The following is a 27,568-nucleotide window of genomic DNA, read 5'->3' on the forward strand; positions in this document are numbered from 1 at the left end:
TGTCTCATCTTGTCTCCATTTTGCTATAACTAGGACGCAAAAAAATGTGTCACTCTGGGAGTGTTACAGTAAATGGAAAAGACTCTCATAGACAACAGACACTGAAGTCGTTAGCACATGGCCTATAAGTGAAAGTCAAATATAAAAAAGCAAAAGCTTAGGAAATATGCCTTGCACCCACCTCCTCTTTTATAACCAGTAGGGTAGGGATGGTTGATGAAGTGATAGAATCAACAGTCCATTCTCCACAGATGGTTAATGGCAGCAGAACAACCCTGGCTAAGTGCCTCAACCTATCCTTGGGTAGTTCATTATTGAGTCATTGATCCACCATCACCACTACATTCTTCTTTTTTTTTTTTTTTGGTAGGTGCCCCTAAGCGGGAACCGAACCCGGGACTCTGGTGCACAGGCCAATGCTCCAACCGCTGAGCCAAACCGGCCAGGGCTAAATTCTTTTTCTTTTCTTTTTTTTTAATGGTAATAAAATATCTTGAGCCATCCATATTTTCTGTTATACTGGGAGGCAGTAGATACAACAGTAAGCATTCAGTCTCTGGAGCCAAAACAACCTTAGTTCAAATCACGCCTCAGCTGCTTATTGTGTACCACGATTCAATGTTTCCTGTTCTAATGCTTTCTGAAGCCCGCCCCCTCACCACCAAGCACAAGGAGCCCAGGGGCTAGACAAGAGTAGACAGAGGTCTGTTCTCCTTTTACTTCCCCATCTTCTCAACTATGCTAATGCCCTGCTGTTGAATGCCTCTCATTCTTCTAGGCTGCCTGGACTCTTTCCCCACCTCTGTACACTCACGGCTTTTACGAGCTGATCAGCTGCACGCCGCTGGGGCGGGGCCAAGCACTTCCCTCCCCTAAGAGGGCGTAATTAAAATCAAAGTGCCACAGTCGTTAGGAAATGACTTCCCTGTTACCTTGGTAAGGCCGCTGCTGCCATCTTTATTGTGGTCAAGGATTACTTGTATTAGCCTAAGAAAGAACGAATAATAAAAGATTCTATTCGCCTGCAAACGCCTAAATCCGGCTCAGAAAGAAGTTATTCTCAGATTGCAGCCCTGCCAGAGGGTTAATGCCCTCCTGGCCGTAAGGCACGCCTCCCGTGACACACTGACGCCTGGGGAGGGGCCCCGCGTCCGCCCGGCCCAGGCATTTCCGGTTCAGGCGCAGTACGGAAGCGTGTTGGTTGCTGGGCTTACGCGCAGTACGGAAGTTGCCCCGGCATACCGGAAGTCACAGGAAGAGAGCGATGGCGGGTTTGAATGTAAGAGACCCTGCGGTAGATCGTTCTCTGCGTTCGGTGTTCGGTAAGAGGAATTCGGTGTTGCCAAGCATCGGGGAGGGACACAAAGAGACAGTGAGCAGCGAGGAAAGCCCCCTGCACCTCTTGAATCGCCTTAAGAACCTGTGAAAGGTCAGGCGTGCAGCGCTGCCTGCCTGTCTTATGGAGCGGCCAAGCTGATGAACTCGTGGGCAAAGTGATGTTCCCCTTCTCCCGAGGTTTGGCAGCGTTTCCACAATGTGGCCAAGGAAGTTAAACTAGCGTTTAGCTTCTATGCGTTTCTCCTTTCATTGATTTTCTAGCTTCAATTATTTTCTAGAAGCGAGGGCGGTTAGCAACTGTCTGATACTACTTCTCACCCCCTGTTTCAGAATACAGATTCTGCTGAGGATATAGGCACTTGTGTCCACTTCCCACCCTCCTCTTATAAGGACTTTAATCCTGTGCTTTCAGCCTGTTACATTTTAGTTTGTTGATAGTGGTAGAGACTACCTGGCATCTTAAGGTGGCATTGTAAATGAACCTCGTCAAAGAAATTTTAAAAAGGATCGAATCTATTCTAAGTAACCTTTTCACCGAAATAAGTTATGTGTGGGGGGGGGGGGCGGTTAAAGCACCGTTTGGAAGGGGCATGACAAAACAATGCAGAATAGTTTTTAAACATTCCACTGAGTCCCGGGCCATTCTCCTTTGAGTGGGGTGTGTGTGTGTGTGTGTGTGTGTGTGTGTGTGTGTGTAAATATGGACATATGAGCTGGTTTTTAAAAGTACAACATTGAGCCCTAGCCTGTTGCACTAGTTTGGCTCAAGGGCACTAGTTTGGCTCAAGGGTTAGAGTGTCAGCTCTTGATTCCCGGTCAAGTGCGTACCTGAGTTGCAGGTTCCATCTCCGGCCCCAGTCGGGGTCATTCAGCAGGCAACCAATCCCATCCATGTTTCGCTCTCTCTCTCTGTTTCTCTTTCTCCCTCCCTCCCTCCCCTCTTTCCTTCCCTTCTTCCCTTCCACTCTATATAAAAATCAATAGAAAGATATCCTTGGGTGAGGATTAATCAAAAAAAAAATACGATATTGAATACTTTAGTAGTTATTGATAAGACTTGCAGACCTTCAGGTAAATACCAATTCCTATGTATTTTCGCCCAAGTTAAGGAAAATCTAACTCTTGTCTGATCAATTTATGAACTGAAATTTAGGAGTGTGTGCATCTTTTGTATTTAGTCTCAGTGGTTTATTTCTCTTGCAGTTAAAGTCAGCAAAAATTGAAATCCTATCTAAGGGAGTACCATAACTGGGATTGGAAGAGCACTGTTACATTTTGAGCCAATTACATTTTTCATGGTATAAGTAGATAGTGTTTATTTTCTTACCAGAGATCTAGGTTACAGCCCTGGCTGGTGTTATTCAGTGGTTAGAGCATCCGCCTGCACACCAAAGGGTCGCCGGTTTGATGCCTGGTCAAGGGCAGGTACCTGGGTTGCAGGTTCGATCCCTGCCCTCATGAGGGTGCCTGTAGGAGGCAACCAAGTGATGTGCCTCTCTCACATCTCTCTCTCACTGTCTCCCCATACCTCCCTCCTTCCTTCCCACTCTCTCTAAAAAATCGATGGAAACAATCAATATTCTTGGTGAAGATTAACAAACTCAGAATTTTAATGTTATCTAATTTTCTTCCTTAGTGGGGAACATTCCCTATGAGGCTACTGAAGAGCAATTAAAGGACATCTTTTCTGAGGTTGGACCTGTTGTTAGTTTCAGGTGCGATTCCCTTTTACTACTTGGTGGGAGTTTCTCAAAAATCACCACAAATTTGGCCCTTAGTAAAAATGGCAAGGTTTTTACGGGTGACTTTTCACACTCATTCTTTTTGTTGTTGTTATTTGTAACAACTTTATTGAGATTATAATTCACATACCATGCAATTCACATTCATTTTTACTAAAAGATACATTTTTAAAATGCAGATGGCATTCAAATTTTATACTGTTTTTCAAGTATGCCCAGGCTTTTACTCTCTGCTGGGCCCTTTTATGTTTCCTATGCACATGTGTTCAGCTTTAGGATCAGCCAGATATGTATAACTGGTTTGAGTTTTCTCCAGAATCTGCTACATATGCACACAGTCAAGTAAAAAAAAAAAAAGTGTCTTCTCTAACAATGACTACAACCTCAAGCAAGTGGAGCTGTGAGCATTCCCTACTCAACCACCTGTGATTTTTATCTCTACTTACAACACTGCTGGATGTGGGCTTTGTCCACCACACCAAATTGAGCAAGCCCCTTCACTAGTCACAGAGAAGCTGTTGATCCTTATGACCTGCCCTGTCTTGTCAACCGAGCTGGGGAAGGGATTCATTTTTTTAAATGTTTATGAATGTCAGTTATAATTAAAAAATAAAAATTTTCAGTGTTTAAAAAATATTTCAGTGAGGCTGTCAGACTGATAAAGTTATTTGCCTTACAGTTCACCAAATTGGAACATGGCAATGTTTGCAGGAACCCTGTGTGTATGTAACATTTATGCCTGATACTTGGTTCTGCTCTTCAGGTTGGTATATGATAGGGAGACAGGAAAGCCAAAGGGTTATGGCTTCTGTGAATACCAAGACCAAGAGACAGCACTTAGTGCCATGAGAAACCTGAATGGGCGTGAATTCAGTGGGAGAGCACTTCGAGTGGACAATGCTGCCAGTGAAAAGAACAAAGAAGAGCTGAAGAGTGAGTATAAACCCAAGTTGTATGAGTTACTAAAGATGAAAACAATGAAGATTTTCCATTTATGATATGTTTTAGCATCTGCTTAAATGGTTATCCACACAGCTTCTTTGCTTGACCTACCTGAAGTGCCTGATTAGGAAAGTGTGTATCTTTGAGAAACAAGGTAAAGTTGACTTTAGAAGTCCTTCAGTTGCCAAGGAGTTAATTCCAGTTGAAGATGAATTCAGACTCACCAAGTGATTAGTAGTACTAATTATGTCATTGATGTTTGCCACTCCTGTAACTATGCTGCCAGATCTGTAACTGGTGGGGATGCTAAGGCATTCTTATGGCTTTTTTATGAGGTTATAGATCCAGAAATTCCATTTTGAAATTAACATCTTTTTCTATTTAAACTTTTTGCTTTGGAAGTTGCTTGTCAAAGGAAATTGATATGCCTAATCTCTAATTTAGGTTAACATTGTCCACCTATGTGATTCTGGTCCCAGCTTTACTCAAAAACAGAAAATACACTCTTACACTTTCTTCCACAGAAATAAGAGACTAGCAAATTACTTATTTCTCAGCTCCAGAGAATTTAAAGTTATCATCGGGTCCTTACAGCAGCCCTGGAAAGTGGATGTTTGAAATGATTTAGCTCTTTATTTTCCTATGTTAACTTTTTTGTACTTTCTTCCCGATCAGGCCTTGGCACTGGTGCCCCTGTCATTGAATCACCTTATGGAGAGACCATCAGTCCTGAGGATGCCCCTGAGTCCATTAGCAAAGCAGTTGCCAGTCTTCCACCAGAGCAGATGTTTGAGCTGATGAAACAGATGAAGGTGGGAGGAGGCATTAAGTTGTGAATAAATCCAGCTACATCAAATTTTCAAGAGTTAATTGATAAAGTAAATGGAAATGATTCCCTGAGCTCAAGTAGAAGGTGTGCCTGTTGACCACCATTTCTTGCACCTTCACTATTCCATGTGTGCACAGTATATTTTACATTTTGTGCAAAGAGCTTTCCATTTTTGTACACAAACACATCATCACAATCTGGCTGGGTTTTTGTGGCCCATAGAAATCAGATGTAGTTATTAAAATATGGATTTTGTCCTAAATGATGGTATTATGGTATTTGAAATGCCTCTTCCTTCTCTTGCCTGCCGTGACCAAGATTTTGTGTGCTATGCAAAAACCATTACTCTTCTCAGATGGGAATGGCTCTAAGTCACTATCAGTTTCTAAGTATAAGTATTGAACCTGATGATGATTCTGTTCATCTTCTCAGCTCTGTGTCCAGAATAGTCCCCAGGAAGCACGAAACATGTTGCTCCAAAACCCTCAACTGGCGTATGCTTTGCTACAAGCACAGGTAGTGATGAGAATTGTGGATCCAGAGATTGCCCTGGTGAGTGCTACTGGTTCTTTTATGGAAATGCTGGGGTAAACCTTGAGTGGGGGTAGCAACTACCTGATTGCTTTGTTAAACAGACAGCTCATAGATTTGTCTTCTTACTTTTTAGAAAATTCTGCATCGCCAGACAAATATCCCAACGCTGATGGCCGGCAACCCTCAGCCAGTCCACAGCACTGGGCCTCCTTCAGGAGCCGGTGTGTCAATGAACCAGCAGAATCCTCAAGCCCCTGTGGCCCAGCCTCTGGTAGGGCTTTACCCTTTAACATTTCTTTTATGTCTTAGAATGCCATTTTCATTTTAGGAGGATATATTGAAAGAAGAATGGTCAGACACCAGAGACGATAATTTCAGTTTCCAGGCATAAAAACAGTTTCCAGGTTGCAGGGTATGCGGCATCTGAATGAACGTAGATTCAGTGCCAAGTTTGTAAAACAAAGAGGTCCTTCTTGTATGCCCTTTTTATAAGCTAATTTTGTGTCTGTGTGTATAACATTGTGGTTGGCACTTTGTTATTTCATATACATTGTTTTATTTAATACTTGCAGCAATTGTATGAGGGTAGCCCTCTTATTATCTTCATTCTTACCAATGAAAAAAAGTAAAAACTAGCTTTCTAAGTGTGACACAAAACCCTGAAGCCATAAAATATCAATACGCTTGAAAACTGAAAAATTTCTATATGGAAAAAAAGAAAATAAACACCAAAGACAGATGACAAATTGGGAAAAAAGTGTTTGCTACACATATGAACAATAGGCTCATTACTTAAGAGCCCTTAATCATGTTTAAGAATGTTTATTGCCACATTATAATAATGAAAAATTAGAAACATCCTAAGTGTACAACAGCCGAAGAATGGAGAAAATAAATATGGTATACCCCACAACAGTTAAATACATGTGTCACCAAGAATGACTTTCAAAAACATAATTTCATATAGCAGTTAAGATGAACTAGGATACATGGTATCAATACTGATAACTTAAAAACATACCATACAGAAATGAAAATAAGTGAATGTGGAAGCAGTCCCAAAATATGGGATATATGTGTCTGCATATATCCCAAAAACATGTTGAAAGAGTTGCAAAGAATATATTCAGTATATAATGATTTACATAAAATTTCAAAACATCTGGAAGAATTCTTAAGTGGCTGTCTAAGAATGGGATACAGGGTTCAATTAAGGAAGACCATATGGGAGATTTCAGTTGTGTATATAATTTATTCCCTAAGCTGTGTGGTTAATTTTATTTTCTATATAATTTATATATCTGAAATTTTTCATAATAAGCAAAAAGACCTCCTATAAATTAGTAAGAAAATTACCTATACCCCAGTAGAAGAGTTTGCAATGGACATAAACAGTCCACAAAAGTGGAAATACAAACATGTATTAGATATATGGAAAAGGGTTCAACTTCAAAAAAAAGAAATGTAAACAAAGTACAAAAAGCTACCTTTTTTTTTTTTTACCTATCAGATTGGCAAAGACAAACAATTTGGATGGAGCATACAAAGGTTTAGGGTGGAGTGGGCAAACATTTTCTGTAAATGGCCCAATAGTAAATGTTTTTGGCTTTGCAGACCATGAAATCTGTCCTAACTACTCAGCTCTGCTGTTGGAGTGTGGAATTGGCCACAGACAATACATAATAAACAAATATGCGTGGTTGTGTTCCAATACAAACTTATTTATGAAATGAGGGAGTAAGTCAGATTTGGCTCATGAGCCATAGTTTGCTAACCCCTGCTCTAATTCAATAAATATTTTTTCAGAAATAGAATGAAATGAATTAAGATTCAGAGAGGTTAACTGGCCGAAAAATAGCATAATTATAAGTGGAATATCCAGGATCTAAAACCTGGTTCTGTATGACCTCATAGCCTGTTTTCTCCTAACCACCTCACTATATAATGTTCTGTTTTAGGGTTTTGTCAGTGTTCTCTAAGAGTATATGTGATTTTTTTTTAAAATATAACTTATCGTTTACTCTTTCTTTATTGAGCTTTCTGTTCCAAGGGACTGCTCAGTTCTCTGGGGAATACACAGGTTAAAACATAACAGCCCCGCCCTGGCCGGTTTGGCTCAGCGGTTAGAGCGCCCGCCTGCGGTCCGGAGAGACCAGGGTTCGGTTCCCGCTAAGGGCACGTACCTTGGTTGCAGTTTGTCCCCGGCCCTGGTTGGTCGTGTGGGTGGCAGCCACTCGATGTGTCCCTTTCACGTCGATGTTTCCCTCTCTCTATCTCCCTCCCACTCTGTCTGTACAAAAAATGGAAAAATGTCCTCGGGTGAGTATAAAAAAAAAAAAAAAAACATAACAGCCCCTTTCCCTCCAGGAGCTTTAATGTAGCATTAAAAAATACAGCATTTCTCCCAAACCAGAATTATGTCTCAGGACAGAGATGAGAAAATATTGGTTGGATTTTAAAATTTTCATCTTAAAAATACAGACTGCCCCAGTTTCTTTATAAAAATGCCTCAGTCTCCTCTTTTTCTTGAGTTCAAGGCACTTTTTTTGTTTTTACTCTTATTGCCAGGCCCCGGTCATGAGGTCAACAATAGGTGCTACATGTAGCCTCACCACACAAATAAGACTTGTCAGTCTTGACTTTTAGAATAGGTCCATCTTAAATGTATTATAACCAGGCTCTTCGTGTGTATTACATCTTCTGTTAAAAGTGTGTTATAAACCTGAGTCTGCATGAGACGTGTATACAAAAAGGATATTTGGTAGAATATTTGGGGTGTCGATTTGAAGAGTTATTTGAGGTCATAGATTTTGTGTGTCTACAGAGGTATCTACTACTCTGTTTTTTCTCCTGATCAGGGTGGCATGCATGTCAATGGTGCACCTCCTTTGATGCAAGCTTCTATGCAGGCTGGAGTTCCAGCACCAGGGCAAATACCAACTGCTGTAACAGGACCTGGCCCTGGTTCCTTAGCTCCTGGAGGTATGTTGCGTTTAGAATCTTCACCATTTTGGTGTTTTGCTAAAGTTTTTTTTTTTTTTTTATTGCAAATGGGATAGATCTTAATATAAAATTAATGCACAACTAGAAAATATATATATTAGGTGGAAGAGATAGTTGATTTCTTATATACAAATCCTATGTTTGATTATGAGAACAGGGAAAAGAATAGTAAAGTGGAAAGATACAGTAAAACTTCCAAAATGCATTGGTGGTATAGTGGTGAGCATAGCTGTCTTCCAAATTAATGAAGGGAAAATTAGAATGAATGGAAACTAGACCAAGCCAGCAAATACCAAGAAAAGACAACGATATTGTGAAGTAAGTAATAATAAATGTAGAGTAAGCGGGAAGGAATAAAATTGTGTATAGTCATTATTCTACTAAATGTGCATGGCCTGAATTCTTCCATTAAAAGCCAGAGACTGTTAGATTAGGGTAAAAACACATGGAAAAAAAGAAAAACAGACAGGATACATGGACCCATTTCTTTTTATTTAACAGACATAAAATCACGTTTTATTAAATATAATCAGACCAGGCCCTGGCTGGATAGCTCAGTTGGTTAAAGTATCTTCCCGGTACGCCAGAGTTGCAGGTTCATTGCCCGTAAGGGCACATACAAGAATCTTAACCAATGAATGCACAAATAAGTGGAACAACAAATCAACGTTTTTTTCTCTCCCTCAGTCTCTCTCTCTCTCTCGTCCTCTCGCTCTCTAAAATCAATAAAAAAATAAATATACTGAGACCAAGGCAAAAGGAAAAAATAATTTTAAAAACTTCGTATGTTCATTGAAAATGTATATATAGGAATTAATAGAGTGTTGCTATTACACTTACAGCTTTTCGTCATTCAGCAATTGTTATGTGTGAAATAATGATTTCCCCATATGAAACATCTGTATGAACACACAATGTATATCAATATTAAAAATTTTTTGTACAGCAAACTTGATTCTTGTTAATTTATCTAATCTGGGTTAGATTGACTGTAACACTACTCATGGGGCATAATTTGAATCTAAATTGTTTTGTTTTGGCCCAGCCGGTGTGGCTCAGTGGTTGAGCGTCGACCCATGCACCAGGAGGTCACTGGTTCGATTCCTGGTCAGGGCACCTGCCCAGGTTGTGGGCCCGATCTGCTGTGGGGGGCATGTAGGAGGCGGCCTGTCAATGTTCTCTCTCATTGATGTTTCTATCCTCCCTTCCTCTCTCTCTAAAATCAATAAAGAAAAAAATTTTAAAGTGTTTTGTTTTGTACAGAGACAAGTTGACAAAAAATGGAAGAAAGGATTTTCAAAGAAATTTTATCAACTCACAATTGTCATTTTTCCTGTAGTGTTGTAATTAAACTTAAATTATCTTTCAGTGAAATAGATTCTGTATTTTATACATTTATGAATTATAGGTACATAATTTACCTTAAATAGTTGTAATGTGATCCTACTACATGACAAATATGCAAGCTGTGACATATGCAGCTCATTACATGAGTTGAAAAGTGTCCAAATACCCTGTTCAGTAAGACAAGTGCACTTACTATGCACTCAGATATCACAGCGATGTCAAATTGCTAAGAAGGCTTCTAAGTGACTGCTCTCTATTTCTGTACTTACATTGCCATGAACTATTAACACAGAGTGTGGATCAGCATTGTCTGTGGACCATACTTTGAGTAGCATTGTGTTAGTGGACATTGAAGAATAAAATAATGGAATCCATAAGTTTGATTTAATATATAGAGCAGTGGTTCTCAACCTTCCTAATGCTGCAACCCTTTAATACAGTTCCTCATGTTGTGGTGACCCCCAACCATAAAATTATTTCCGTTGCTATTTCATAACTGTAATTTTACTACTGTTATGAATCGCCATCGGAAATATGTGTTTTCCGATGGTCTTAGGCGACCCCTGTGAAAGGGTCGTACGACCCTCAAAGGGGTTGCGACCCACAGGTTGAGAGTCGCTGATATAGAAGGTACCTTATGTATTTTGACTGGAGAATGTACCCCCCCAAATGACAATGGCACAGTAAAAAAAACAAAAACAAAACATGGCCATGTACATAGCCATAAAACAAAAACACATTTTAAACTATAGAGAATTTACAGGCTGCATTCTCTGATTAGAAGTCAATAAAATTATAAATAAATAATTAAAAGGTGACTGAAAAAAACTTATAATAGAAACACTCTAGGTAATTCTTGAATTAAAGAAAAAATAGAAATGTACAAATTATCTAAAAGACTACAAAATAGTACATTTTATGTTAAAAAATACTACAGGAAATAGTTAAAGCAGTACTTAAAGGAAAATGAATATCCTTAAATGCCTAGATTATTAAAAAAATAAAGGAACTTTAAGTCCTAATTTTAAAGAATTAGAAAAATATTTTTTTAAATGATATCAAGAAGGGGGAATTAATAAATTTAAAAGTTGGTATTAAGTGTAAATGCATTTTCAAGTGATTTTTTTGTGCATTTGTAGCATTTATACTTAAGTTATGAAAACTTCACTAAGATTTTTGAGGTGCCCTTACAAGGCTTTTGACAGTTAATGAGAAGGGAGAATAACTACTAGGAAACTAGGTAAAGAAAATGGGTGGGCACTTCATAGAAGAGCAAATCCAAATAGCAGCAAGAACAAATTCATTTATAGTCAGGGGACTGCAAATTAAATAGCAAGATTTTGCTTTACTTAAACCCATCTGACTAGCGAAAGTTTCAGAGAGAGAGATGACGCCATTGATGGGAAATGTATAATTAATTACATTGCTGGAAATGTGAAGTTTTTCAGATTTTTAAGAAAGTGTCTCACATTAAAGATTCATATACACTTTGACCCACCAATTCCACTTCTGGGAAGCTAGTGCATACAATAGAAGTGCCATTGTGTGATAGTTTATAACATGAGAAATTATGCCCATAATTTCTTCTGCCACCACTTTCTTCGGATCCTAAATATTTGTACCATTTTGGAGTGGTCTGAATAAATCATAAAATGTTATGGCTATAAGACAACTCAGAAATCAATTTGATGTGTGGTTCTTAAACTTAGTTTATAGTAGAATCACCAAAAGAGCTTGTTAAAACACATATTGCTGGTCCCTGCCTCCAGACTCTGATTCAGCAGGTCTGAGGTAGGACCCTTAGTATTTGCAGTTCTGACAAGTCCCTGGTGATGCTGACGCTGCTGGTCTGAGGACCATATTCTAAGAACCACTGGTATTAGGCCAACTCCTTCACATTATGTATGAGGTAGCCTGGAAATACATTAATTTTATCAAATTACTTGCTCAAAATCACACTTAGTAGCAGGGCTTGAGCTAGCACAGGTTCAGGTTTTTTATCCATGGCTCTTTGATGTATGGCATGTCAAATGGAATATGAGAATGTGAAATGTGACTTAATATTTCAGGTAAGTACTAATGACTGCAAACAGTTCAGCTTGTCTATTTTCCCCACTTGCAGCATATATTGTTCCTTTGAGGAAAAATAAGTATTTCTGTGTGGAAAGGACCAGACAAGGACTTGTGGTACATGATTATTCTTTGTATAGCAGTCATCGTAGCCTGACTGGTTAGACTACACCAGTGGTTCTCAACTCTGTTAGACCCAGTGGCCCCTCTTCATAACAGACATTTTGCAGTGACTCTACTATCCTAAAATGAAATGCACAGATGATATAACCTACTTAACATGATTTCTAAAAAAAAAAAAATCAGTATAATGCCATAACTGTAACATAAAGGATAAGTTAAAAGAAATTCATTTATAACAAAATATTTTTGATATATGAGCATTCAGGCAAAATTACACTAGAAAATCAAAGGTGGCAGTCAAATGCTTATACCTATACCATGACTGTAAAAGCTACAAATGTGGACAGATACAGGTATGGTTTTTTTGGCAACTCAAATACCACAAGGACTGTTGACAATGATAATGCGATTTTTTGAAATGGTGAATATTCTTGGTCAAGTTCTTTTTATTTTTTTTAATCTTCACCCGGGGATATGTTTTTATTGATTTTAGAGAAGAAGGGAGAGAGAGAGAGAGAGAGAGAGAGAGAGAGACATCGATTGGTTGTCTCTGGTACACACCCCAACTGGGGGATCGAACCCTCATCCCAGGTATGTGCCCTGACCAGAAATCGAACCTGTGACCCTTCAGTGTATGGGACTACACTCCAACCAAGCCACACTGGCCAGGGCTCTTGGTAAAGTTATTAACAAAACAAAATATACCCATAATTTACTCAAGAACTGAATTTCTGGAAAATATAACACATCTATAAACAGGGCAAAGGACCTTTTTGTTTAAAAATAAAACAGACTTTGATTTTAAGTTCAGATGACCATAAACAGGTTTGCATTTGTGTGAATGTTCAACAAGACCTTTGAAAGTTTTGCAAGACAGGGTAATTCTTGATTTTGTGGGACTATCTCATACATTGCAGGATCCCTGTTTGCTTCTCATTAAATGCTAGCCATGCCCCCACAAATCTTTCTTACAACTGAAACAGTGTACCCATATATTTACAAAATACCCTGGAAACAGTGTAGTCTCCTTTAAGAGGAGTTATGTTAAGTGCCATTGTTCTGTATTACAGAACTTCCTGCCAAGGTATTGATAACCAATGAGATTAAGTATTATTTAATTCACTTCTGTCACTGAAGCTTAAAGTATACTAACAAATTCCCATCTTCTATATAACTGCATTGTTTGATGGTAGTTATCTTCCTTTATAGGTTTCTGCTTGTGGGGCAGAAAGAGGAAATTTGTTAATTCAGCCACTGTGCTAATTTTTTTTCCCCACTGTTCTAATTTGCCTTTTCTTTTTTGTCCTTTATATTCTAGGAGGAATGCAGGCCCAGGTTGGAATGCCAGGAAGTGGACCAGTGTCGTTGGAAAGGGCACAAGGTAAATAAATAATAATATCTGATTAATGTGGACTGGACTTGGAAATGTTCTATATCTGCACTGTAAGGTGGCAGTGTGGCGGCCACTAACCACATATAGCTATTTGAATATTAAAGTAATTAAAATTAAATTAGGTGAAATCTAAAATTCATTTCCATATTATAACTGGCCAATGGCCACATGGGGCTAATGGATACCTTTCTGGATATTACAGATATAGAACAGTTCTATTGTTGCAGAAAATTCATTTGGACACCTCTTGTCTAGACTTTCCATCTAGTAATTCAGAGCCCATCTCTACAAGAATTTATGATGAAGCAAAGGATCTTTTGTTGCCATTTAATTTATATCACCTTTTCCTGATAGTCTAACGATTCTGCTGACATGTTCACTCTCCCTCTATGAGTATCTGTTGATTAAGCAGTTTTTTAAATGAGCATGTAATTTGTGGCTGGGTATGTGGAAGACTAAATTGAAACCCCAGAGAAAACTGGGAGGGGACCAAAAGTCTATGAAGCCTACTTGATAGTTATATGTTGTACTGTGGCATTAACACTGGATACCACAGGGGCAGGCACTCAAAATCTCTACATTATTTCTCTATGTTACTGGAGTTTGAAGAAAAGGTATATGCAGTGGTTCATTTGAAAACAATATTAGGAGGAGAGAGAATGAGCAAACAGAAGGAACTAACGAAACTGAGTGCATACTGTAGGTCAGGCACTTTCATTTTCATAAACAACCTTGTGAGTTAGGGGGCAGCACCTCAGTTTTCAGGTAAAGAGATGGAAGCTCAGAGTTTTGACTTAGTTAATGAAGGAGACATGGTAAGTTAATACTTATATCTGAGTAACATGGACTAGCCTTGGGGCACTCATCTTCTCTTCCAGCTACTAAGTGACAGAGCTAAGATTCTGAAGTCTCTGATTCTAGAATCTGTCCTCTTTTTGTTAATCCACACCACCTCTATTAACTTCCAAAAATATTTTCTTTGGACAAGCACAGAGAAGCTTAAGTTACTTCTTAGCTTATGGCCTATCAGTGAAACCTACTTTTAAGCAAAATATTAAGAAATGGGACTAGATACTAACTCCTTGTCTATGTATACTGGGATTGGTTACCGAAATGATAATTAATAATCTTGTCAGGTGGTTGATAGTAGGACAAGCTCTTGGCCAAATACTTCTTTTGAGCATCCCATGCTTTTGTGCAATGGTGCCCCACTCCCCTCAGCTAATCAGTAGATTGTGCATATATCCTAAAGTATTTTTACAGTAGTGCAAAGGAATTGGGGTTTCAATCATACTTCCTTCCTTCTATAGTTATCTTCATTTTTCTGGTCAAAAGTTAATAAAGGGAAATGGCTCGAATTTTGAAGGTGTATCAAGTCTGTCCTCATGAAGAGACAAAATGAGATGAGTTTCCTTTTATGGTTTTCCTTCAGTACCCAGCAAGGAAGCAAGACTCTTTCCATTTGTACCTAGTTTGTCTTTCTTTTCCTGGAATCCTTGTTTCTTTGGCACATTTGTAATGGTGAAAGGAGACAGATGTTTAAGAATATACTTCCTCTTGCCTTCTGCCACCTTTGTTTAGTGTTAGTACCCTTGTCATCTCATTAGTCTTTGTTTGCTGTTGCCGTGATGCTTGTTTATTATCAAAGACTTGCAGTGGCAAACTAATGAACTCTTGGCTTTTTAACTTACATGTTTAAATCTCTGGTGCCTGTGTGGATGTTTCTGTGTGCATGTGCAAGCCGTTTTAAGTGTCTGCTCTTTCTCCTTTGCAACTTACTGCTCACCTAGGAACCCTACAGCACTCGCCCGTGGGACCTGCCGGGCCTGCATCAATTGAGCGAGTTCAAGGTACCCATTGTATCTGTGGGTTTCCTTTTGCTTGTGGTGTTCAGGGTGGGACGTTGAGAGGACAAGGGCTGCTTGGCAGTCATCCTCACGTTCAGAACCCAAAAGGGCAGTGTTTTGGGTTTTTGTTTTTTAATTTTTTCCTCTTGGGGCCACAAGCCTAAGATTGACCTCTTCACACAGGGCAGAGAACATGGATGATATGGGCATCTGTCCGAGGCTGTACTCCCTCCCTACTGGTGTCAGGAGGCTTGGATGGAATAGCAGTCTGTAAGGAGACAGCAGGTTCTTGCAGAGCCATGGCAGTGTTCACATATACCAAGACCCTACCTCTCTTTTGTGACTCTAGTCCTTGAACTAAGATTGATTATAAGGAAAACCAGGAGCATAAGTTTCTTCGGGTTGCAGTGCTAGTCCTTGGCAGGTTGCTCCCCAGTTTTCTCTTTATATGATTCCATCCATACCTCTGACATGGCACAGATTCTGCCTACACCCTGCTTCTGTTCTTGAGCTGCAAGAGGAATCTGCTGTGGTGAAGTTTCACCCGCTGTAAGGTGTCTGAATTATGTTGTCAGTGGTGTATAGAGTCATTTCTTGTTTCCTTATGTGTCTTCACAGCAGTAACTCCCCATTTGTTTCCCTGTCAGTGCCGATGCAAGACCCCAGAGCAGCTATGCAGCGTGGGCCCTTGCCTGCCAACATCCCAACTCCTCGAGGTCTGTTAGGAGATGCTCCAAATGACCCACGTGGGGGCACTTTACTTTCTGTAACTGGAGAGGTAGAGCCTAGGTAAGCAATGACATGGAAGGAAAAGCTTAGAGGAATCAGAATTTTTCCTTGCTTTGAGAACAAAGTCTTTCCACACCAGTTGTACCTGTTAGCTGCTGTTCAAGACTAAGCACTTCTCCTTGGGCAGAACTGTGTACTTGAGTATGTCATTTTGAACTAACCATGGCTACTCCCATCTTCAGAAATTAGAAATTCTAGCCCACATACCTAGACAGGAAAAACTTATATTGCTTATTAATAATGGCAATAAAAATAGTATTATAATAATTGGTATTAATGGGGATTATGCCTCTGACTCTGCTCTGAGTACTTTATTTAGATCATCTCATTAAACCCACACAAACCTGTGAGATTGATACTAATATCAGTCCCATTTTACAGATGAAGAAACCGAGGCATGGAGAAGTTAAGTAAATGGGCCCAAGATCACACAGCTAATAAGTGGTGGAGCCTAGATTTGAACCCATATGGTAACAATGTCCTTAAGCACTATACTACATACTCATTATATGTAATAGATATCCATTAATTCCTTAATTATGAGTACCCTGACCAAATATGAAATTCTAGAATATGTTGATTTACATCTCCATAGCTTTTCTTCAACCTGTTTGGTGTTATTTTTTTAGCATTCATAGACTGATGTTTGCATCAGTTCTTTGTCTGATTTTTACTTACTGATCTTTTGGTTGACACTTTTGTCTTATTCTAGGGTTCTGTTTTAAAATATAATAATTTTTTCCATCTGTAGAGGTTACCTGGGACCACCTCATCAGGGTCCACCCATGCACCATGTCCCTGGCCATGACAACCGTGGCCCGCCCCCACATGAGATGAGGGGAGGGCCATTAGCCGAGCCCAGACCTCTAATGGCAGAGCCAAGAGGACCCATGCTAGATCAGAGGGGTCCACCCTTGGATGGCAGAGGTAAGGGCAGACCACATCACAACACTGACTGGTAGTTGTGGGTTGGTGATAAACCCGGCTGTGTTAGGCTCTAATCTGGGATAAAGAATGCTGGGGCAATAGGGTTGGCAAGCATTTTAAGGTTTATCTGCAAATCTGAGAAACTGGTGAGGAGAAAGTCTCCCATAGTTGGGGGGAGATGTAACTAGAGGAATTAATTTCTGTCTTTCTTGGGTTGTTGATTCTTCTTGCAGTAAAGGTGGATAGCTATACAATGGTTTTCTTGGACCTTACTTTATAGGCGGAAGAGATCCCCGAGGCATAGACACACGAGGGATGGAGGCACGAGCCATGGAGGCACGAGCCATGGAGGCAAGAGGATTAGATGCCAGAGGATTGGAGGCTCGTGCAATGGAAGCACGTGCAATGGAGGCCCGTGCAATGGAGGCCCGTGCAATGGAGGCCCGTGCAATGGAAGTTAGAGGGATGGAGGCCAGAAGCATGGATACAAGGGGCCCAGTCCCTGGCCCTAGAGGCCCTATACCTAGTGGAATCCAGGGTCCCAATCCTATTAACATGGGGGCAGTTGGCCCCCAGGGATCCAGACAGGTATGTATGACACATTCACTTCTGGCTTCTATGTGAAATCTCGATCTATTCTAGAACTGATTATTGAGCCTGATTATTATTGCTTTCTGATTTGGGCTACTTCTCAGCTTGGTGGGGAAGATTAGAATCTCCTTCCCTTTAGTTTCTCTGCCCCTTAGGGTAGTGATTTTCTGGTTAACATGTTTATAGTCCAAAAGAGCATCTTTGTCTCACAATCTTATGATCTCTTTTATTCAGAGCAGAGGACCTGAAAATTCAGAGATAGAGTATATGTGGGCCCTGGCTGGGTAGCTTACTTGGTTAGAACGTCAGCCCCATGCCCCAACGTTGGGGTTCGCCTCTGGTTAGGTCACATACAAAGATCAACCAATGAATGCATAAATAAGTGGAACAACAAATCGATGTCTCTGTCTCTGTCTCTCTCTCTCTCTCTCTCTCTCTCTGTCTCTCTCTCTCTCTCTCTCAAAATCAATAAATAATTTTTTTTAAAAAAAGAGTATATCCATAGAATCTAGATATGGGTCATTTAAAAAAAAAAACAAAAAAAAAAAACCTGTCCTGAATGATTCTAATGTGCAACCCTAAGAGCCACTACATTAGAGCATATGAAGAGTTCTTAGTGATCATTTAGATAATCTTAGGTTTGCAGATACCTGTTTTAATTTGCTTTCATTTCATTGCCTAAACGAACAGTGAGTACAAAAGGTGGTTTACTGATGCTCACCTTAAAACCCATGGAACTGAATTCTTATCTCTGCTTTCTTTTTATTTGTCTCTCTCCAGCTATGAGAGTATGTGGTTGTCTGTGATTGTCTGCCTGTTGTCATCTCCTTCCTCTTCACCCCCAGTTGGTTGTGGGGAGGTGTGTATCTTCCCTGATTTTGTATATACTAGAACCTTCATCTTCTTCTAGCCCCTCCACCTTCCTCTTTCCTATGTGTCTTCCTCCTGGTTCTTTCTCTTTTCTCTTTCATATGCTTCTGTGTCTTCCTCCCCTTGTATGTGGTGTGTATGTGTGAGAGAGAGAGAGAGAAGGAGAGAGGAAGAGAGGAGAGAATGTCAGAGCTGAAATGGAACATGTCAATCATCCAATTCTCTCATTTTGTAGGTTTGGAAACTGAGACCCAAGAATTCAGGTGACTTGTCTAAATTCACACAACTGAAAAGTGGCAGAGCAAAGACTAGGACCCACTGTTTTTTCCACTGTACCACTCTGTCCTGTTACCTGCATGTTGTGTATGTGTAAATGTGTGTCTACCTCCCCCTCTTTAAAATGACTATGAGTATGTTGTTTCTGGTGTGTGTAGAAGGAAACTGTTCTCTATTGTTTTTCAAGTTGTGCTTTTAAAAAATGTGTTAATGGACCTCAATGTTTATTGTGCCCACTATGGTCAGTAGCCTCATAATAAAAATGGTTTTTATGTGTTCATTCAGTCATTCAACAAATATTTATCGAGCACCTACTATGTACCAGACAGAGCTATTGGTACTAAGGATATAGCAGTGTGAACAAAGGAAGTCCCTACTCCTATGGGCTTCCATTAGTCGGGGAAACAGACAACAAATACTACATGTGTGCTTATGTAATTCTGTCAATAATTCTGTGGACAAAGACACTGAAAATAGTGGTTAGAACACTATTTCTGGATAATGGCTTGCTCCTTTATCTCTGCTAGTACTTGAAATCATTACTCTGTAATATTAGGCTTACATAGTTTTCATTAGTAGATTCTATAAAGCCAATTAGATCTGAGGTAGAGAAAATAAAAATCTTATTTTCAGACCTTTTAAAAAATTGTTTAGGTCAGTGTGTAGACTTATAAATAAATATATAAACTACATTCACTCATATATAATAGATATATAATAAGAACCTCACTTCTTCCCCTGTACCTATCTCCCCTGTGACCCCCATCTCCTATAGATAATTGCCTTTATTAGATTTTAATGTATCTTTCTAGCAAATAAGAATATTATTTTTTTCAACCATGAATTTACACATATTTTTTTCCTTCTCACTGTTCGGTGCCTTCTTTTTTTACTTAACAGTATATCCTTAATCATTTTAAATCAGATTTTAAAATTAATTTTAGTACATATAAGTTGGAAACTCATCAGTAAAAGAATTACTGTTGCTAGAGTGATTAAAGAACTTCTCATCAAACCGGGACACATTTGAGAATGAGAGTACTGTTGTATTTACTCTGGGACAAAAGCATAAATTGGGACTGTCGTAGGCAAACCTAGATGTGTGATCACCCCCTATTACTTCTCTGCCTAGAATAGACACTCCTGGAAACTTTAAATGGCAGTTAGTGAATGATTAGATCACATTAGAATACTTCAAATTAGTATTGACTGAAGCTTCAAAACGGTTATTCTCAGAGATGTTTCAGGTCTGTAGCAGACTATGAAAGTTCAGACTTGTGTGTGGATTCAGTATTGATAACGGGAAGTGATAATATTTTAGCAAGCTGTACAAAGCCACACCAATGCTTCACCTCTAGTGTCTTTAGGAAATGAGTTAATGTATGTAAGTGAATGTTCTATATAATAAAACTATTCTACCAAATTTTTAAACTACTCGAATGAAAAAGTAACTTATAAAGTGTATTATGCTTTCTTTCTTAAACAGAATACAAAAATTTATTTTAGCCATTTGACTACTCAAGGTCATCATTAAATGTATTATTGTATATGCTATAATAGAAAGCAGAGTTATTTCCTGTTTGGTTTCTAGTTTTCTTCACCGTCAGGCTGTCACCTGGCTCCTCATATTGCTGTCATGGTATCTGCTCCTAACAGTCTATCCTCATTTCTTTTATGCTTTGCTGCTTCTAATCTGCTGGGGAAGCAGGTAACATGTTTGTTAACAATTTGTGTTTTATAATAAGAGTACCTAAGCTCTGGGTGAATGCCTGAATGTGAACATAACTCCTGCATAGGGACTATTTAACAGTTACTTTAGGTGCTCTGAGGCTTTTTCCTGGGTTCTGGTAGTCTTTTCAAAGATGGAACTCACCAAAGATATTAAATATTAATAAGTATGTTATAACTGCACTTTGTTCTTTTAATGTGGGTCAGTCATGTTTTTTGGTATGTATTTAGCATCTGCTGCATATTCTCTCTGGAAAGTTACAAAAAAACAAATATTGGGCTAATAGCAATCTTCTCCCCAGAGGCCTTCCCATCTCCTTTCTGCCTCTGCCATTAGGATCGTCTCTGCCTTACTTGTGGGATAGGGCCCTTTGGGATGAACAACCTATGTCTGATTGAACTAGAGGTAGGCGGTATCCCTGTGAATGTAGCTTCCCCAGTGGACCAGCATCCATTATCTCTAAAATCTGTCAGCTTTCATTTCTATTTCCACTGAACACTAGTTTCCAGGATGCTCTGTTTTCTCTGTGCTTATGTGGCTGAATTTTGCTTGATTTGATGGTATCCAGTTGTGCTGTGTGATATTTGTTGATGCTGGAGCTGTTGTAAGCAAATGTGTCTAACTTGCTAATTGATCTCTGCCTAAACCCTGCCTTCTGCCATTGCTACCAGTAAGAGTTGATCTTCAGAATCATTAATTTGCTTTTCTTACTCATATCCATAATCAGATCATATTTTTAACATCGCTGTTACTGGATTCTGGCTGCCTAGATGAGAAGTTCCAAAAATCTCTCCTCGTTTCTCTTTGTGCACATAGGTCCCAGTCATGCAGGGAGCAGGCATGCAAGGAGCAAATATCCAGGGTGGAGGCCAGCCCGGTGGCTTTAGTCCTGGCCAGAACCAAGTCACTCCACAGGACCATGAGAAGGTAAGCAACTCCGCCTAACTGCCTCAATGTACACAAATTCTTTGGACTCTTCTTTTTAGTTACCGTGTGTGAGTCCTGGATTTTCAGAGTCCCTTTGGAAGTGATGTTTACTCTTAGAACTCTTTATGATCTTGTTAACCTGAAAATTTGTGGGCCTATCCTAAAATCCTTAAATAGATGTATGTAAATAGCAGCTTATCTTTTATTTCAGACTCATCTTCCAATAGCCGTTTCTTTGTGCAGGCCAAATCCCTTCCCTCTTCCCTTTTCTGCCTTTTCCCTAAAAAACAGTAGCCGATTCCCTATAAGTATCTTTCTGTTTCTGTATTTGACCATTGTGGGGAGCTCATGTCTTATGGAAGGGCTAAAACTTGAGAAAAGGAGAGACGTTGAAAACAATTATAAACTGAAAACTCGCCCTGGCTGGAATGGCTCAGTTGGTTGGGCCTTGTCCTGTGCACCAAATGGTTGCTGGTTCGATTCCTGGTCAGGGTACATGCCCAGGTTGCAGGCTCTATCCCCAGTAGGGGGCATGCAGGAGGTTCTCTTGTCAATGTTCTGCTCTCACATCAATGTTTCTCTTTCTCTCTCCCTCTCCCTTCTCTCTCTAAAAATCAACAGAAATATATTTTTAAAACTGAAAATTTCCCAGGGTTCACAAATACCATTTTAGTCTGCGAGAACTTTGGGTTCATAAAGATGTCTATTTCAAGTCTTCTAATCTTAGGTATTGTTCTTGTGCTTTTCATTATGCCTTTTCTCACCAGATGGTTTTGGTATTTTTTGGTTTGGTTTGGATTGATTTGAGGAGCCATTTTCTATGTGTAAAATATTTTTCCTTTTGGACCAAAGCTGGTGTTGGCTTTTTTTTTTTTTTAAAGCTACTATCATTAAAATTCACTACCTTTTTTTGCTCTTCACAGGCTGCTTTAATTATGCAGGTTCTTCAACTGACTGCAGACCAGATCGCCATGCTGCCTCCTGAACAGAGGCAGAGTATCCTGATCTTAAAGGAACAAATACAGAAATCCACTGGAGCACCTTGAAAGGTGAGCAGACTTACCTGGCCTGAGTCAGACAATGAAAGGTAAGCAGACTTACCTGGCCTGAGTCAGACAAGCTCCTTGTGCATTTGGGGTATATATTTCCAACTTTAACCAACAAGACTCTCCTGATCTCAAAACTCTGAAGCCTATACTCCTCTAGGCTAGACTCTTCACCCTTCAGTAGGTCAGCCCCTATCAGGATAACAAAAGGCTACAGGGCATTTGTTCAGCTATTGAATTAGCTATAATCATTTTAACCTTTCTTTCCTTATGGCAAAAGTAACATACAATCAATTTAACAAAATTAATCAAATACAGAAATGTGAAAAATTTGGGGTAAAAAGCTCTGCTTCCTTAATCGCAATCTCCAGGCATAACCTCTATATGTAGTTTGATATATATATATATCCTTCCAGAATAGTTGTGTTGTGTTATTCCAAACTGTCCCATTAAAATGGGAAAAATACAAAGCATTTCAGTAAAATGTATAAATGTTTTAGTTTCTAGTATTTATATTGAATATTTTAAGGTTGAACAATTGCAACACATAAGTAAGATAGTGAATATCCACCATCATCATCAGTCCCTATATGTTTGAGAGGTTGCTATGCACTGCTGCCCTTACTTTTCTTGCTCATCACTCATGTAAAAAGGATCATAACCATGTGACCTAACTTGATTACATGTATCGGTGTTTCCTTTTTATTTATTTTTTTTATTTTTTTTTTTTATCCTCACCCGAGGACATTTCTCTATTTTTAGTGTTTCCTTTTTAAAATTTTTCTGCAACAGCTCGTATTTCATAAACAATGTATATGAAACTGTTTACTGTTTTCTAAAAAGTTTAAAATTAACATTGTCCCAATATCAGTTGAAATTTCTACTTTTTACCCCATTTGTATTATAATTTCCATCCATATATCATCATATAATAGTGAATTCATTTACACTATTTAGCAGTCTTTACTAAATACATTGTATTTTAATCCATATGTGTAGTATCATTAAAACATCCAGACTCGAAATAAACATCATATCTATCATAGATGAATGGGTAGCTAGACTTTCAGTCTGACCAGTACTTTAATTTTTTAGTTCACATACCGAAGGCATTTTATTTTTCTTCAGTAAAAGTATAGAGTACCTATTATATTCAGAGGAATAGTTAAAAACAACACTTCCTCTCTTTTGCTTTTTCTAATTTATTTATGCCAGAGAAGGCATTCCCTGCAATGTGAGGAAATTACTGTTTTGGGGTAATGGAGATGGAAATGTTTCTGAAAGTTCTTTTATTATGTATTCTTGCTTATGATATATCTCATTTCAAAGCTTTGCACATAAACCTCAGGGCAAGTTTTTTGTTTGTTTGTTTGTTTTATCATTTATTTTGTTATACCTTTTATTTTGAAATAATTGTAAATTCACAGGAAGTTGGAAAAATAGTACCTCATGTACCTACCCTTCCTTTAGTTTTCCCCAGTGATAACATCTTGAGAAGCTGATGTACAATACCTTTTTGGTCTGTAGTACAAAACCAAGAAATCGACATTGGCACCTTACTGCTAACTATACTACAGACCTTACACGGTTTTCACCATTTTTTAAATTTTTTTTTTTATTATTAATTTGTTTTTGTTATAGATATTTCTCCTTTTTTCCCCATTGACACCCTCCTCCCCATCCCCCACCCCCACCCCGTCCCCAGCTGTTGTCCATGTCCATCGGTTATGCATACATGCATATAAGTTCTGTGGTTTATCTCTTCCCTCCCCCCTGAGCCCCCTCTTCTGAGGATTGTCAGATATGCACAATGGAGTTTTCACCATTTTTTTAAGCCTACATTAATTTGTGTGTATGTGTGTGTTGTGTATATGTAGTTCTATGCAATTTACACAAGCAAGGTTTTAATGTTTATTTGCTGGTATCAGTGCATACTTTTGCCAAAATATTGGCTCTTCCTCCATCCTATACCTCGCTAGCTGTGATCCATCACTGCCACCACTGACAGGCTTATATACCATTATCATTAGAATACCAGTTCTCAACCACAGGCATTTTTGGTTGTCACATCTTTGGGGGATGGTGCTACTGGCATTTACTGGTAGGAACCAGAGATGCTTCTAAATATCCTATAATGCACAGGACATCGCTCCATAACAAAGAATTATCTGACCCCAAATGTCTGTAGTACTAAGGTTGAGAAACCCTGCTATAAAGGCTGATTACTTTTGAGAGGCAGGAGACAGACAGCTTAGGAGTCTGCCCCTGGTATTTTGCTCTTATGCATAGTCTCCCTCCCCGACCTTTTTTTTTCCTGATGTTTGGGGAAGAGAACTTTGTCTCCACTTCTAATGCTTTCTCCCAACTTTTCCTTACAGGTTTTCAGAAATACCTGGCAACAAATCTGGAAATTAATTCAGTAACTTTGTTGAAATTTTGCAAAAAGATGACTTCTACATCCTAACCCTTGAATGACTCAAATTGGTGCCAGGTGGAGGATTCCCATCACCTTCTCTCAGAAACAAACTAGATCATTATGTTGTCTTAGTTTGTATATTTTCTGTGACATGAAATAAACTTTGAACACAATTTTAGTATACTGCAAATTGATATACACGACCTTTTTGCTTTTAAAAAGCTGAATACCAAGGGTGAAACCTTAGATGTATTTTCTACCCTTACTGCAATATTGTACTTCAATGTTTTATTGCCATAGCTCTGTTTTTCTTTTCAGTTAACCATTTATTCTTCTTGATGATTATTTGAGAATTTCTCAGAAACAATGTTTTTTTGAAACGTAGTTTTTACTTTGCTTCCAGTGGGAATAATAACAATTGCCCTTTGAGAACTTGCTAGAATTTCTGAATCTAATGGAAGAAAGTAGCATGTGCTTAGAGCTATAAAATGGTCAAAAGGCCAACAAAGCAAAGAGCCTAGCAGAGCAGTGTTTAGTTTAGAAAAATCCAAATATCAAAATGTGTTTTTTGTCAATAGCAGGTCAATTCACATGCATAGTTCAGAGTTAAGACAAAGATGTATTAGCCACTGGTTCTAGTGTATCAACAACACAAAGACTGTGGATATTTCCTTGTCTGTTCTAAAACTCTTCAGTCTGGGTAGACTTGCAACTTAAAAGTTGCAAAAGCCACTACTTTTTCATATGTTCAAGATAAAATAAAAACTGAACAGAAATAAAATGAACAAAATATATTTCATCCTACCTTTTAGATAGTCACTAACCTATAGGCCTATCCTATAACCAAATTTGTCCTGGGAAATTAAAACATAGAAAACCCTAAAGCTTTTACATTCCTATTTATTTTAAGAGGACCAAATGTAGACCACAAGCAGTCAGATTGCTCATTAGGCCCTCCCCTACCTGTTTCTTTACAGATAGATATGAACATAATTAGTGTCCTAGCTCTAAACTATGGCTCTTCCAGCCTAGTGTTCGCTCTCTCATAGTGGCACTAAGGAAGAACATGATTTCTCTCCATGAGGCCAACCTCAAGAGGTTATGAGGTGCCTTAATAATTAGTAAAGTTCCACTGGAACTACTCAAGCCTGTTTATAGCCTCAGAATCCTACCCCCAGATTAGGATTATGGTCAAATGAATTAAAAGCCTGCAATAGGCTTAGAGAATGTAATAGCATATTGCTTACATGTCAAGCAAAAGAATGCAAAGATAATCAACTTTATGAGAGACATTAAAATTGAGGGATTTTCTACTCTGATATATAAACATTTACTATAAGAGTTTGCTGAATAAAATACTTCATATTACAACATAGGAAGAAAAACTTGCCCAAAACAGCTTAGGAGCTTTCTGGGTGTCCTGCACATCCACATTTGGGCTTGAATGTTGATTATGTATAGGATTTATTATTATTACCTTTGATGCCTACTTCCATGAGTATTCTAGAACTTGATATGTTGGTTTTAGCAGCAGTCATATATGGGAAGTATCCATATAATTTAGACATTGGGATCAACAGGAGGGAAGTCTTTATCATTAGGAACTCATTCAAGGAATACTAAGATTCCAAACCAAAGTCATTGAAAATCAAATTATCATTTGATCAGCAGCTGTCTAATAGGAACCATATTGTCAAGATGCCATTGTGCATTTTTCTAAAGCCTTATTAAATTTAGACAGCTGAAATCCAGGAAATTGGCAACAGTAGAGGTACCCAAATCTATTCCTATGGAAACATCCATTAGTACTTTTTACTGATGGCCAATTAATAAATGAAACATAATTCACTACCATGAGTTCCTGGCTTACCTTTATTTTGTTCAGACCAGTGACTGAAAAAAATCAGTCTTACTAATCCTTCAAGTCATGTAGGTTTCCGGATAATTAGAAACACTCATTTATTCATTTTTGGTAATTTAATGATAGAGAAAGAAATAGGTGCTATAATGCTAATTCAGGAGAAACATTCTTATAAATCTGATAAGTTGAATTGTCTATGGGCACAATAAAGTATGGGTTTTTTCTCTCTTTTAAGGGCCCTGGTCTTCTTTCCTTCTACTGATTCACTGTGACTACTAATATCCCAAAATCAGGAGAATGAGAGAAATAAAAAAGCATTTTGACAGGAGAAAGAAAAGTCATTTTGCTTATGTCATTAGGGGAGTGATTTCATAATGAATAAGTAGGTAGGAGCAAAAAATACTGTTACCAAGATTCTAAATTATCTTTTTTTAAAACTAGAGATTAATAAACCCCCTTAATAAAAATGATGATAAAGAGCCCCTGCTTGACTAAATAAATTGTCCTAAGATTGAGTTCAAGTTTTCACAATTATTTCCAACAGAGCAATATAAGCTAATGACAGTATAGCTGACTCTCAGTTATACTATTTCAGTTATGATTAGCATACTTTCAAGGTTTTCTTTCCCAAATGGAGAGCCTAGATAAAGTAACAAAATATTTATTAATCAAAGAAGAAAATCCATTTTTTTTTAACAAAAATAAAGCATAAATAGCTGTTCACACTGGATAAGACCATGTTTAAAAATAACAGTAAGAATGTACATAGTGTATATAGGGATGGGGTTCTTGGTAATTTTATGTTTTATTTATGCTTATGTTTTGTCATTTATTCTTAAATAAATTTTTATTTTAAAAAAGCACCCTACTTAGAAATTTTTTTGAGGGTCGGGGGGGAGGGGAGAATATGACTCAAAGTCCAGGAGATAGTAACACTTGCAATCAACAAAATCACCTGGGGTTAAAGT

General features: G+C 38.5%; 1 protein-coding gene across 4 annotated transcripts; it reads left to right on the plus strand.

The window, feature by feature from the left end:
• The first annotated feature begins 1,246 nt into the window (after positions 1-1,246).
• CSTF2 (cleavage stimulation factor subunit 2) lies at positions 1,247-27,276 on the plus strand. 4 transcript variants are annotated; one of them, XM_036271278.1, is made up of 15 exons: positions 1,247-1,322; positions 2,975-3,053; positions 3,844-4,013; positions 4,698-4,834; positions 5,284-5,403; positions 5,519-5,656; positions 8,244-8,367; positions 13,247-13,309; positions 15,112-15,171; positions 15,816-15,957; positions 16,709-16,884; positions 17,165-17,472; positions 21,167-21,277; positions 22,201-22,326; positions 24,702-24,929. In XM_036271278.1, the coding sequence occupies exons 1-14, from the start codon at positions 1,265-1,267 to the stop codon at positions 22,321-22,323; spliced, it is 1,809 nt and encodes a 602-aa protein (XP_036127171.1). In that variant the 5' UTR covers positions 1,247-1,264; the 3' UTR covers positions 22,324-22,326; positions 24,702-24,929. The 4 variants fall into 4 exon arrangements, with proteins under 4 accessions (XP_036127171.1, XP_036127174.1, XP_036127172.1 ...); XM_036271279.1 differs by having other exon boundaries at positions 1,249-1,322; positions 22,201-22,364; positions 24,702-27,276; XM_036271281.1 differs by lacking the exon at positions 15,112-15,171 and having other exon boundaries at positions 24,702-24,912.
• The last annotated feature ends 292 nt before the right edge of the window (positions 27,277-27,568 follow it).

This window comes from Molossus molossus, unplaced genomic scaffold (assembly GCF_014108415.1).
Source record: "Molossus molossus isolate mMolMol1 unplaced genomic scaffold, mMolMol1.p scaffold_m16_p_2, whole genome shotgun sequence".
NCBI lineage: Eukaryota > Metazoa > Chordata > Mammalia > Chiroptera > Molossidae > Molossus > Molossus molossus.